The 14,374-nt window shown below is 41.8% G+C and overlaps 1 protein-coding gene across 1 annotated transcript in view; it reads right to left on the bottom strand.

Moving 5' to 3' along the window:
- NFKB1 (nuclear factor kappa B subunit 1) overlaps positions 1-14,011 on the bottom strand; it is a 157,594-nt gene extending 143,583 nt beyond the window's left edge. The window contains exons 1-2 of the mRNA XM_038769255.1: positions 13,934-14,011; positions 7,237-7,321 (exon numbers count right to left, since the gene is read on the bottom strand). Of these exons, the coding sequence (XP_038625183.1) occupies positions 7,237-7,321; positions 13,934-13,975 (127 nt within the window). The 5' untranslated portion in view covers positions 13,976-14,011. The remainder of the gene's footprint in view (positions 1-7,236; positions 7,322-13,933) is intronic.
- Positions 14,012-14,374: the final 363 nt, after the last annotated feature.

Raw genomic sequence — 14,374 nt, 5'->3', positions numbered from 1 at the left:
ACATCAAAGAGTGGAACTACTTGACTGATTCGTAGTGCTTTGGTCTTAACTAAAAAGAAGTTTTTGGTAAAAAAAAAAAATGGTTTTCTTGCTTTTCATTAGGCCACTATAAAATGGGATAACCAATAATGAGAAAAACATTCAAGGTTTAACAGCCACATTGGAGATTACTTTCGAGGGTAGTGTAGAAAGACAATTTGCAGGCAGTTTAGCCTCTGAGTGAGCCCCCTTTTTCCTCTCCTCCTCCCCATCCCACTGCCCTACCTCCTTTCCCTCCCCACAGCACCTGTATATATATATATTTGTACAGATTTATTACTCTATTTTACTTGTACGTATTTACCATTCTATTTGTTTCGTTAATGACGTGCATATAGCTTTAATTCTATTTCTTCTGACGATTTCGACGCCTGTCTACATGTTTTGTCTTGTTGTCTGTCTCCCCCTTCTAGACCGTGAGCCCGCTGTTGGGTGGGGACCGTCTCTATCGGTTGCCGACTTGGACTTCCCAAGCGCTTAGTACAGTGCTCTGCACAGGGTAAGCGCGCAGGAAATACGAGTGAATGAATATGGGGTTAGTCTGAGAAGGCTCTGCGGAGCAGGTGAGCGCTTAGTTCAGTTTTAAAGGAGGAAAGGGAAACAGTCTGGCAGAGAGGAAGGGGAAACGTAGTCTAGGAAGAGGGGCTGGTACGTGCCAGTGGACAGGCAAGGGGGGGGTTTGGTGCAGGAAACAATGAGAAGGTTGGTTTGGGAGGAGCAGAGTGAAAGGAAATAGGTAGTGAGATGCAAGATATGAGAGTAGCTAGAAGTAGGCTGTTAAGAATCAAAAGGAGGGGCAGGGAGGAAGCCAGTTAATATAGGGCCTCAAAAAAAAAAAAATCAATGGTCAAATCTAGTTTGAGCTAATCAACAACAGGGAGCTACTTTCTTTTCCTTATGCGAAAGTGTCCTCGTTTCATTTCAAGATTCTTTCTCCCAGAAAATGCCCGGCAGAAAACTTGGAGACACCTACGTAGCTGATATTACTGCCTCTTGATCTCTGAAGCCCTCAATCTCTCAGCTTTCCCTTTCAGTATTTTCTATGGCGTGCCTCCCAATCCGGTTATTACTGCCTTCTTTCTTTAAAGCTGGGTCTGTTTGGAGCCATTCTAGCCTACAAAACTACAGAGTTGGATGATAGGCTTTCCTAATCCCTCTGATTCGGAATTAATCTGAACCCCTTTAACCACTCAAAACTTCATAGTGGCGATCTGTCCAGCTCAGAACACCACAAACACCATTTTAATCTAGTTCTAGCAGTCCTGCTGAAAAGAGGTATCTGATAAAATATATAAAAATACCATCCTCATATTCCTCGGGTGTGGGGGGGGGGGGGGAGTAAAAAAAAATCAATTTAATCCTTACAAGAGACTTTTCTGGTCTTTGGACTTGAAAGGAAAATTAGCATAACTGAAAATATAAAAGCAAAGGGAGTAGTTTTCTGTGAGAAAAGTCCCTAAATTCCCAGCTGATTTTTAGATCATCAGCACCCCAACCTTCTGGTACATTTCCCTTTCTTTAAAATGCAGTTTGCAGTTTGGGATTTGAAAGACCTTCTGTTCCTCAAACTAAAATTAAAACAAATATATGTCTGTGAGTAAATCCGTAAAGCAAAAACCCTAAAGGAGAAAAATGTATGTGACTTCATATGACTAAGTAAAAAAAAAAATGACTACATATCAGCATCAAATGACAACAGACAAGCAGAAGGAAGCTATATTGAAATTATTTTCTGAGGAAGCATTACTGAAAAAGTCACTAACAGAGAAGTCTTCTGAAAATGATGGTACTTGCCCCACTTTGGCTATTTCCAGTATTGAATGGATGGACAGGAGCAATTTGTCAATTTATTGAAACTGCCCTAAGATGTCCTCTTTGCATCCCTAGTTTCAATCCTATTATAAACTTTCCTTTTACTTTCATTCATTCAATCGTATTTATTGAGCACTTACTGTGTGCAGAGCACTGTAGTAAGCGCTTGGGAAGTACAAGTTGGCAACATATATATTGCCAACATATATTCATATATATATGAATATACATATATGACTATATATATAGTATATATACTCATATATTCATATGAGACCATTTAGTGTAGCCTTAAGGAAAATGTGTAATGCACAATTTTCTACTGACTTAGAAAATGCAAATAAAACAATTTCTAATCAGTAAAATTGAACCTTGACAGGAAAACTATCAAAAAAAAAATTCCCTGGCTACTTTGCCAATTTTGAAATGACATCAATACCTTTTCACAAAACACAAGGCAATAAACTTTGAAAAATTCTGCTCCTGTATGTTTTTTTTTTTTTCAGAAAAATTTTTCAGAAAAATTTGAATCAGTTGAACTTAACAGGAATGACAACTTTGACAAGGTATTGACATTTTCTCCATACACCCCACAATCTTCAAATTTGAAGTAATCAAATGCATTTGCTCAGTAGATGTTATCTTGTTAACATCAAGCCAGATTAGGTAAGAGTCATGTGAGGGGAAACTTTCAAATCTTTTAAGACTGGAAACTGAACCATGGTGATTAGGAACTTTTGGGTAGGAACCATCTCTATATGTTGCCGATTTGTAATTCCCAAGCACTTAGTACAGTGTTCTGCACACAGTGAGCGCTCAATAAATATGACTGACGGAATGAATAATATTTAAATATGTGCTAACCAAGCTAGCAACACTTTCGGACTCTGGTTTTCTTAAAATTTATACAAATGCAGACTAATAAAGTATATAACAGAAAATTATAAGTATTTTATATATCTTTCTCTCAATATTGCCCATGGAAAGTTCAGCTGCAAGACATACCTCTAAACGTCTGCTGACTAGTGTTGCCTTTAGAAAAGAAGGGGAAGGGTGGCTGGAAATGGGGGGGGTTTCAGTTTTAGTTTGGTTTAAAAAATTATTACATTACGGCAAAATAATTTCTAAAACGAAGCTCTAGTCACAGAGAATCTGTTGAGATGACTATGATGTTTAATTTTTCTTGTTAATTACTCCTCTTTTTCTCACTTTAGCTTTAAATGATAAACACCCGAAGAAAAATTCTACCCCAGGATGCCTGGTGAATGGTGTCCAGGGCACTGCGGGAGAAAGATGGACACATCTTCCAAGGACAAAACTGAAGCCTTGCATTTGTAAATATGCATCAGTGTTGAGAGAATGGTAACACTCTGGATAGAAACACTGTATCTCAAATTTCCTGGGAAGCTCAGAAGCCACCAAAGCAGCAAAAGATACAGTCGAACACAGGAAACTGAACTAGGACTTAAATGGGCAAGATCTCAGAGGATCATGGATTTAATTCCTTTTTTCTGTCTAATAATTACACAGGCAAGGCAGAAAGGGCCAGGAAATTTACTCTCAGCTGCTCAAGGTAGAGGACTATCTGTCATCTTCCCCGCTCAAACCTGGAACTGAACATATGGTAGACCACAAGGAGAGGCATGTTGAACTAACAAAATGAAGGGAAACATCCTCAGACACAGTTTGTAAGAGAACTGTTTTTGTTTTTTACCGGAAGAACCAAAACTGGACAAAGACAGCTAAAAAGAAAAGACACACAACACTTGAGGATGTCATGTAAACTGCACTATGCTGAGTATTGTGTTGTCCCACCGCAGAACATACTTGCATAACAAAACACAGTCTTTCGCTATCGGGTTTAAGAAATCAAAACACTTTTGGGAGGCTGGAGGTGGATTTCAGAGAGTCGTAGTACTTTATAGAGTTTTGAGGGAGAGGTAGATTTTTTTGTGTGTTTGTGGGGGGGGTGATGGCTAGGATTCTCTCTCACCCCCCATCAACTTATTCATTTGCCAGTTCAAGTTTTCACCAGTTAGGTTGCTCTGAGCATATAGCACAGTGTGGAAGAAGAGGGAGAGAGGGAAGGGATTGGGACCAGGAAATAAGACGGTGAGCATAAAAAAGGCCTACTCCCATCGTAAAGGAGTAACCATGGAAAGAGGGAGAGCAAAATATATGTAGTAATAATAATTATTATTATTATTATGTTGCCAACTTGTACTTCCCAAGCGCTTAGTACAGTGCTCTGCACACAGTAAGTGTTAAATAAATACGATTGAATGAATGAATGAATAATAATAATAATAATAATAATAATAATATGGCATTCATTAAGTTCTTAGATACAAGATAATCAGGTCAGACCCAATATCTACTCAGATGTCCTACCAACTTAGTAGGTTCAAAAGAAAACACTTCATATTCCTACTTTGACCTTATCTACCCATGAGCTTGGCCTTATCTTCAATTCGTCACTCTCATTCAACCCGCATATTCAGTTTACCAAATAATAATAATACTGATGGTATTTGTTAAGCGCTTACTATGTGCTAAGCACTGGGATAGACACAAGGTTAACAGGATGTCCCACATGGGGCTCGCAGTCTTAGTCCCCATTTTACAGATGAGGTAACTGAGGCTCAGAGCAGTTAAGTGACTTGCCCAGAGTCACACAGCTAATAAGTGGCAGAGCGGAATTAGAATCCACGACCTCTGACTCCCAAGCCCGGGCTCTTTCCACTAAGCCATGGTGCTTCACAAATACAATAGAATGATTAAATCCGGAAAGATGATGGGACAGACAAAGTAATTGAGGGTGGGATATGAGCTAGCTATGGTAGGAGAAAAGGCAAATTATTTTCGCTTTGGGCTTTGAACCTACTGGTGGAAAGGGCATGCCTTGGACTCTACATTGTGAGGTGACAAACATGCTTATTTTCAATGAGTGTGGATTTCATTAATTCATTCATATAGGCTGCCAACTTGTACTTCCCAAGCGCTTAGTACAGTGCTCTGCACACAGTAAGCGCTAAAAATATACAATTGAATGAATGAATGAATTCAATTGTATCGCGCGCTTACAGTGTGCAGTAAGTATTCAGCGTGGCTTTGGAGTCGGAGGTCATGGGTTCAAATCCCGGCTCTGCCAATTGTCAGCTGTGTGACTTTGGGCAAGTCACTTAACTACTCTGTGTCTCAGCACCTCATCTGTAAAATGGGGATTAAGAGAGTGAGCCCCCGGCACAGCCTGATCACCCTGTAACCTCCCCAGAGCTTAGAACAGTGCTTTGCACATACTAAGCGCTTAATAACTACCATTATTATTATTATTATTATTATTATTATTATCATCATTATTATTATTCAGGAGAATAGAATTTAAAAGAGTAGGCAGACACAACCCCTGCCCACAACAAGCTCACAGTCTGGGCCGGGGGAGGGGGATGGAGTTGGGGAGGGCAACATTCACTACAGGAAAAGAAGGCAGGACTGGAATACAGTTTGGACATTTTGCAAGAAAGGATTTAAAGACCACCCTGAAATTACACCCTAAATTACGAGTCAGGATAAGATGCCTCCAGGGGAGAAAATATTAAAGGGATTTGTGAGACAACCACAAAGCTGGGAGTCCAGATGCAGAGCTGGAATGAGGGAAGAGATGTCAGGGCTTGAAAATTTACAAGTGGTCTGTGATGGCATTAAAACCCTAACACTTAATAATATTAATAATAATAATGATGGCATTTATTAGCGCTTACTATGTGCAAAGCACTGTTCTAAGTGCTGGGGAGGTTACAAGGTGATCAGGTTGTCAATCAATCAATCAATTTATTGAGCACTTGGGAAGTACAAGTTGGCAACATGTAGAGAAGGTCCCTACCCAACAGTGGGCTCACAGTCTAGAAAGGGGAGACAGAGAACAAAACCAAACATATTAACAAAATAAAATAAATAGAATAGATATGTATAAGGAAAATAAATAGAGTAATAAATATGTACAAACATATATACATATATACAGGTGCCGTGGGGAAGGGAATCAATCAATCGTATTTATTGAGCGCTTCCTGTGTGCAGAACACTGTACTAAGCGCTTGGGAAGTACAAGTTGGCAACATATAGAGACAGTCCCTGCCCAACAGTGGGCTCACAGTCTAAGATGGGGAGACAGAGAACAAAACCAAACATACTAACAAAATAAAATAAATAGAATTGATAAGTACAAGTAAAATAAATAGAGTAATAAATATGGGAGGTAAGGCGGGGAAAATGGAGAGGGGGAGGAGGGGGAGAGGAAGGAGGGGGCTCGGGTTGTCCCACGGGGGGTTCACATTCTTAATCCCCATTTTACAGATGAGGGAACTGAGGCCCAGAGAAGTGAAGTGACTTGCCCAAAGTCACCCAGGTGACAAGTGGCGGAGCCAGGATTTGAACCCATGACCTCGGACTCCGAAGCCCAGGCTCTTTCCACTGAGCCACGCTGCTTCTCATTGGTTAATTAAAAACAGAGAGGTGTGTAGGGGTCAATAACAGGGGATTGGCATCAAAATTATTTAGTTAAGAGGAATAAAAGGATGGGAATGAATTAAGTGCTGAAATGGTCCACGAAACCATAATGTTCCAAAGTGCTATAGATGGTTGTGAGACCCAAAGCAATGAAGTGGTAGCTGGGAGGATATAACCTGGGGAGAAGACAAAATGAATCAGGAAAAGCCTTGGAGGTGGGATTTTGGAAGGGCTTTGAAGGTGGGATTCAAAGGCGGAAGAAAATCCAGACAAGGGGAGGAGGGCATGGATTTTCTTAGGCCTTTGAATCCCACCTTCAAAGCCCTTCCAAAATCCAGACAAGGAGGGGAGGGGATAGACTTGGAATGAGAAGCAAGAGAGGTGAAAGTGAGGGACAGTGGAAAAGAATGCTTGGGACTGGTGATGAGCAGGCAAAGAGGGGAGATAAGTAAGGAGAGAAAAGGGGGTGTGCAAGAGTATTTTGCTTGATGCTTTTTGTACGGAGCAGAGGTAAAATTAAGAGCAACTGGAGGGAGTTGAGGAGGGGAGATAAGCAAAACAGAACTGCACTGTGAGACGACAAAGCTCAAGAGGAATGAATCTAACAGGAAACAATTTTGTGCAGGTTACATTTTTTGGTGATGAAATTTGGGTATTTTAAGACAATCTGGCTCTCTGGACTCCAGAAGAAAAGTCTGTGGAAATCTTCAAACTCAAAATTTCAGTGAGCCTCAATTCGGTAACAACTGAAATGACTTTATGTTTCAAAAAAGAAATGGACAGCTTAGAGACTCATAAATAATGAAAACAAAATTCAAAGTCACCCTCCAAAAAGACAAATAAATATAAACGAAATGGACCGGAAGATATTTTTACCTGTTGGGAGTGGTAACTCAGATGAAAATCCTGAATTATTAAGTATGGCACTTATTCCAATATTGAAGTGCTCCATAGGAAACATCTGCAGTAGAGAAATTTTCAAAGTTAAATTCATATATACTGGAGTACAAAACAATGACGGTACAAACTAAGAATTTCTTCTGGGGGCATCAACTTAGTAGTCACCTAACAGCCTTTTAAGAATAAATGAACACCATAAAAACATACTGCAAGTGGTCATGGAAATGATTCTAATTAGGGTTAGCTAACATTTACTAATTTTTTCCTCCAAACTAGGCTGTACTACGCAAATAGATCGCACTCATTGTTTAATGATAACACAACCATAAGTCTGGTTCCAACAGTTTGAAGTGGCTCAGACTGCATTTTTTTAAGATTATAAGCTTCCTGAGGGCCAGAGACCGTGTCTCATTCTTTCCCAATGCTTAGTTCCGTGCTCTACACGCAGTAAGAGCTTAATCGATACTACTGCTACTACCACTCTTTTCTTCTTTAATGCTGGTGCTCTGATCCTAAAAGAAAGGTCCTGCTACAGGATACGCTCCTTGCCCATTGCTCTGTGTGTGCACAAATCCATTTTTTCCCAAAATCTCATTGCCCCTTCCCAGAGAATTGTGTATTGTCAGAAAAACATCCCTAAATGTCTTTACAGCCTTCTAATTTAAAACATACAGGCCAAACATATGTTATCTAAGAACTGAGTACTCTGAAAAGAGTAGTGTTCTCCATTTCTGAGTCTAAAGTATAATTCACAGTTTCAGATCTCAGATTTTCTTTAGATGTAGCCGGCAAGACACTAACACGCAGGAACTATTCCGGCCTGAAAATAAATACAACTAACGGATGCTCCCTTCTGTCAGATGTATCTCCGTGGCTCAGTGGAAAGCACCCGGGCTTTGGAGTGAGAGATCGGGGTTTCAAATCCCGGCTCCGCCAATTGTCAGCTGTGTGACTTTGAGCAAGTCACTTCACTTCTCTGGGCCTCAGTGACCTCATCTGTAAAATGGGGATTAAGACTGAGACCCCCCCCCCCCCCCCCGTGGGACAACCTGATCACTCTGTAACCTCCCCAGCTTTTAGAACAGTAGCCTTGCACATAGTAAGCGCTTAATAAATGCCATCATTATTATTATTACTACTAGGAAGCTAGTACGGTTGGGAAAGCATTTAAATGATCTTTTTAAAATGATCTGCAAGGCCCACTTGTTTCTTCTGGAAGATTTATGAATGAGTAAGGCTCAAGGCAGATGATCTATATACAGTGTATTAATTCCATGACCGGGAATACTGTTGCACGCGTGAAGTTCTGAACTGTTACCCAGAGCTTAGAACAGTGCTTTGCACATAGTAAGCCCTTAATAAATGCCATTATTATTATTATTACCCTGGTTGCACGTTCATTTTCAGTTGGATAAAGATTGTCGATATAGCTAAATCAACACTTTGGTATTCAGGTTAGCCCCACAACCCCTTCCACTCCACAGCACTTATGTACACAGCCATACTTTATTTATATTAATCAACCAATCAATCAATTGTATTTATTGAGCGCTTACTGTGTGCACAGCACTGTACTAAGCGCTTGGGAAGTACAAGTTGGCAACATATAGAGACAGTCCCTACCCAACAGTGGGCTCACAGTCTAAAGGGGGAGACAGAGAGTGTCTGTCAACCAAACATACTAACAAAATAAAATAAATAGAATAGATATGTACAAGTAAAATAAATAAATAGAATAATAAATATGTACAAACATATATACATATATACAATAGGTGCTGTGGGGAAGGGAAGGAGGTAAGATGGGGGGGATGGAGAGGGGAACGAGGGGGAGAGGAAGGAAGGGGCTCAGTCTGGGAAGGCCTCCTGGAGGAGGTAATTATTAATTAATTAATTAATTAATTAATTAATTAATTAATATTAATGTCTATCCCCCCTTTAGGCTGTAAGCTCCTTGTGCACAGGAAACATGCCTACCAACTCTATAGTACCGTACTCTTCCAAGGACTTAGTACAGTGTTCTGCCCACAGGAAGCCACTGATTGATAATAATAATAAGAACAATAATAATAATAATGATGATGTTTTTTTGTTAAGCGCTTACTATATGTCAAGCACTGTTCTAAGCGCTGGGGAGGTTACAGAGTGATCAGGTTGTCCCATGGGTGGCTCACAGTCTTAATTCCCATTTTACAGATGATCAGGTTGTCCCACGTGGGGCTCCATTAACTGAATGACATCCGCATTGGTGTAGCCTAGCCTTATCATAATAATGCCGAGGCAGGGAAAATGAATCAATCTGGGTGACTCCACAGCTAATTAAGTCAGGTCCCTGCGGACGACTTCGAGGTCTGACAAATTCCCGACGGAACAAGGGTCTTCCATAGCTCCACTGCCAATCTTCGGGTGGGGAAAGGGTTGGTTTTAGCTGCCTCTCGAGCCAATGAAATTGTTTCCTCTGGAGCCCACCCGAAGTCACTCCAGACTGAACGTGGACAGCGGGAAACATGATTTTATTCACTGTGTATCTGTTTCTGGGGTCAGAGCCTAGTTAAAACATGTATATGTGTGTCTGCATTCAAGGGCTGGATTCATTCAAGCGCTCCCAGGGCTGAGGCCCAGGAATCTTAGGAAAGGGAGTGAGTGATCCTACAGACACGCAGCGAGGGAAGTGTGGCGAAGAGGATCACCCTCACCTGTCCTCTCCCACTCTACTCAGTGGAAAAAGCACGGGCTTTGGCGTCGGAGGTCGTGGGTCCAAATCCCGGCCTTGGGCAAGTCACTTAACATCTCTGTGCCTCAGTTCCCTCATCTGTAAAATGGGGATTAAGACTGTGAGCCCCCCCGTGGGACAACCTGATCACCTTGTAACCTCCCCGGCGCTTAGAACGGTGCTTTGCACATAGTAGGCGCTTAATAAATGCCATCATTATTATTATTATTACTACCCCAAAAAAACCCTTGCCAGGGAAGGAGAAGCCTTGGCTGGAATGGTATCAGCTGTGACCCTGAAAAAGCCCCGTTCTGGCAGCCACAAAATACAATTAGTACTAACAGTCCAATCAAAAGACAAGATAAATCCTAAATAACATAAAAATAAGTAAGTGAAATAAGACAAAATAAAGTATGGCTGTGGGGTAAGTGCTGTGGGGTGGAAGGGATTGTGGGGCTAACCTGAATACCAAGGTGTTGATTTAGCTATATCTACAGTCTTTATCAAATCGAAAATTGAACGTGCAACCAGGGTAATAATAATAATAATAATAATAATAATGGCATTTATTAAGTGCTTACTATGTGCAAAGCACTGTTCTAAGCTCTGGGTAACAGTTCAGAACTTCACGTGTGCAACAGTATTCCCGGTCATGGAATTAATACACTGTATATAGATCATCTGCCTTGAGCCTTACTCATTCATTAATCTTCCAGAAGAAACAATAATCAATAATTAATTGATAAATCCTTGCTTGCACTTGCTAATTGATGGAGGATTAGCCACTGTCGATAGGAGAGATGCCCCCAGGAAGGGTAATGCACATGCTTCTGGGGGCCACACACATGGCTTCGGGAGCCAGTCAGTGCCCGTTAAGCTGCGAGAATGGCCCAGCATGGGAATGGTGAGGCTCTTTGCCAAGTGGAAATTAGTGGACATCCATATAATAATGGTGTCTCCCACCCAAAACATGGAATGAACTTTGATCCTGGAGCTTCAGGATCAAAGTTGTGCCAGTGGTTCACGTTCTTTTTGGCCCCGCCAGTCTTGTTCTCACTGGGTGGAATGGGTGAGTGGGGGGAAAGGGATGGGGTGCGGTGTGAAGTTCAACGCAAGAAATATATTTACAAAACCTATTTAGGGCCAAAGTGACCACAGCTACTGCAGTTCCTTTGGCCCATTTTGGTCACGTCCTTTTAGGATTCCTGCTGAGCCTGCCAACCAGAGAGAAGCAGCGTGGCTCAGTGGAAAGAGCCCGGGCTTTGGAGGTCAGAGGTCATGGGTTCAAATCCCAGCTCCGCCACTTGGCAGCTGTGTGACTCTGGGCAAGTCACATCACTTCTCTGGGCCTCAGTTCCCTCATCTGTAAAACGGGGATGAAGACTGTGAGCCCCCCGTGGGACAACCTGATCACCTTGTAACCTCCACAGCGCTTAAGTGCTTTGCGCTTAATAAATACCAATTAAAAAGAAACCATAGGAGACACTCTAGGGAGTTATTTGGTCAGAAAACTTCACCACTGATGGGCTACTCTCAACAGACAATCCCTCACTTCTGGGCCGTTCACTCCGCCTCTCCCGTGCAGCGAACGTACAGGCTCTCAAACGCACACGGGATTTCACATATTTCCTGGTGAACGCTTCACTTTGAAAATACCTAGGTTAATTATGAGCTGTCCTCTAGGACTTCCTGGACTTTTCCCAGGAAAACTCAAGGTTCTCGTTCCTTTCCCTTATCTTGATCTAGCTCCACTGGTTAACCATATGTCTTTCTGAACTTTAACTGACTTTAAAAGGGGAGAAGATATGAGTCAGCACCAGTTTGCTCACTAGCTCAGCAGCCTGGGGGGAGAGATATGAAAATCTACCAGTGGGAACATTTCCTGTTCAGACTCACCGCAGCTGGCCGGGCCCAAAGACCTGAAAGACGAGCAGCTACGTAGAGTGAGGACTGATTAAAGGCCGGGATGGCTCTGGAAAGTCGGGGCGAGGTGGCTATTTCGGCGTGGGACGGCTTCTTGAGCTGTTCGACACTTACTGCCAGGCGATAATTGAAATATTTTCCTATACAGAACAGCTCCCTCGCTTCAAGAAAGGTCGAAGAATTGGAAAACTCATCAAAAACTGGGATAGGGTTGGGGGAGGGATGAGTGGAAAGTAAATCATCACCATAATAATAATGATGATGGCATCTGTTAAGCGCTTACTATGTGCAAAGCACTGCTTTAAGCGCTGGGGAGGTTACAAGGTGATCAGGTTGTCCCACGGGGGGCTCACGGTTTTAATCCCCATTTTCCAGGTGAGGCAACTGAGGCCCAGAGAAGTGACTTGCCCCAAGTCACACAGCTGACAATTGGCAGAGCCGGGACTTGAACCCAAGTAAATCTGCTAGAGCGAACGAATTCGAAAATGTTCCACTCCCTTTGCCGACGAAGACGCTGCTGACAGAAAAAACTTTCAAGATGAAAGCTTTTATTCTTGTGTTGGTACAGAGGACAGGCTTTTGTTGGTAAAGAGGTTTCCTGTGTACAGACAGGAAAGCATGGTTTTCAACCAAGCAGAAATGCCTATGGGCTAGGTTAGATTTTAGCTTTAATTCTCAGAGACGGGACATTGAAAGTGAAAGGTAAAACGAAGGTTTTGACATTTTGAGTGGCCAAACACCTGTCAAACCAAGAAAACATTCCTAGAGCTACCCCCGTTTAACTTTCTTTCTAAAGTGAAATGACACATTTTCCCTGGAAAGGACACACCCTCCTCGATTTAGAGTTTGGTGTGGGGGCGGGGAAATCACACAGTGCATTTCAAGGCAGTGCCTACTTTAAAAAGCAAAGAAAAAAAAATTAATTTTGCTTTACAAAGCCTGAATTTTGATTCCTTCTTTAGATTTCCTGTTGGGTGTAACTCCTCTACGGTATAAAATGGGGACAAGAAATATGCTTCAAAGGCAACAGAGAGTACTCCATTTGGCAGCGTGGCTCAGTGGAAAGAGCGTGAGCTTGGGAGTCGGAGGTCACGGGTTCTAATCCCGCACCCACCACTTATCAGCTGTGTGACTCTGGGCAAGTCACTTAACTTCTCTGTGCCTCCGTTACCTCACCTGGAAAATGGGGATTAAGACTGTGAGCCCCATGTGGGACAACCTGATTACCTTGTATCTCCCCCAATGCTTAGAACAGTGCTTGGCACATAGTAAGCGCTTAACAAATACCAAAATTATTACTTATTATTATTATTTGGGGGAAAGTGCCATTATTATTTGTACTTGCATAATTCCCTAAATAAATTTTTAAAAAGAGAGACAAACTTTAAGGTAGTTTAAACACTGAACGAAGTAATCTCTGGTCCTCTCACTTTTTAAAAATGATCTAAGGAAAATCCTACTTGGGGTCTTTTCCCTGACCTTTTATAACTGACCACTTAAATTCTGTAGGAAAAAAACTGAATACATCAGAAACATATTCTTCCTTTGGGAAAGCTTGACTCCATTTATAGTTCTGCTGATTTGGAGCAATCAATCAATGACATTTATTGAGCACTCACTGTGTGCAGAGTGCTATACGAAGCGCTTACTTGGGAGAGTATGATACATTATGGTCATTACGGAAAAATATCAATCAATCAATCGTATTTATTGAGCGCTTACTGTGTGCACAGCACTGTACTAAGCGCTTGGGAAGTACAAGTTGGCAACATGTAGAGACGGTCCCTACCCAACAGTGGGCTCACAGTCTAGAAGGGGGAGACAGACAACAAAACAGAACATATTAACAAAATAAAATAAATAGAATCAATATGTACAAGTAAAATAAATGAACAGAGTAATAAATACATGCAAAAATATATACATATATACAGGCGCTGTGGGGAAGGGAAGGAGGTAAGGCGGGGGATGGAGAGGGGAAGGAGGGGTCGAGAATATTTGGGAACAATTTTAGGTATGAAGTACGATAGCACTTACCGGATCAGACACTCCCAACATATAGGGATCCTCTTCTGCCATTTTGGAACTGAAAATAACGACAGAAAATAATGGAATCATAAGGCTGAAAGGGTCTCTGAGAACACAGCTATTCTAACCTCCCACCTTCAGGCAAGACCATATCTAAAACAGGCTAGACCCACGAAAAGGTACACTTATTTCGAAAGATGATCAAATAAGGAGATGTTCAGTCTCTCGTGATCACAAATTGCCAGGGCTCAACACCAGGGAAAACATTCATAGAGTCAGTTCTGCCATGACACGGAGGCCGAGTTCCCGAGGAACCTCACATTCACGAAAAACTGGCGCCACGTAAGGTCAGAAGAGAGTTGCTAATTCAGCAAAAGCTTTCTCTCCAAAATGTGTAATCATTAGCCGGCCACTCCACCGGGGAGGTGATGTTTGCTCTGGATTCCCAGC

The sequence above is a fragment of the Tachyglossus aculeatus genome, chromosome X5, assembly GCF_015852505.1.
Source record: "Tachyglossus aculeatus isolate mTacAcu1 chromosome X5, mTacAcu1.pri, whole genome shotgun sequence".
In the NCBI taxonomy this organism is placed as follows: domain Eukaryota; kingdom Metazoa; phylum Chordata; class Mammalia; order Monotremata; family Tachyglossidae; genus Tachyglossus; species Tachyglossus aculeatus.
This window is presented reverse-complemented; position numbering and strand designations above follow the sequence as displayed.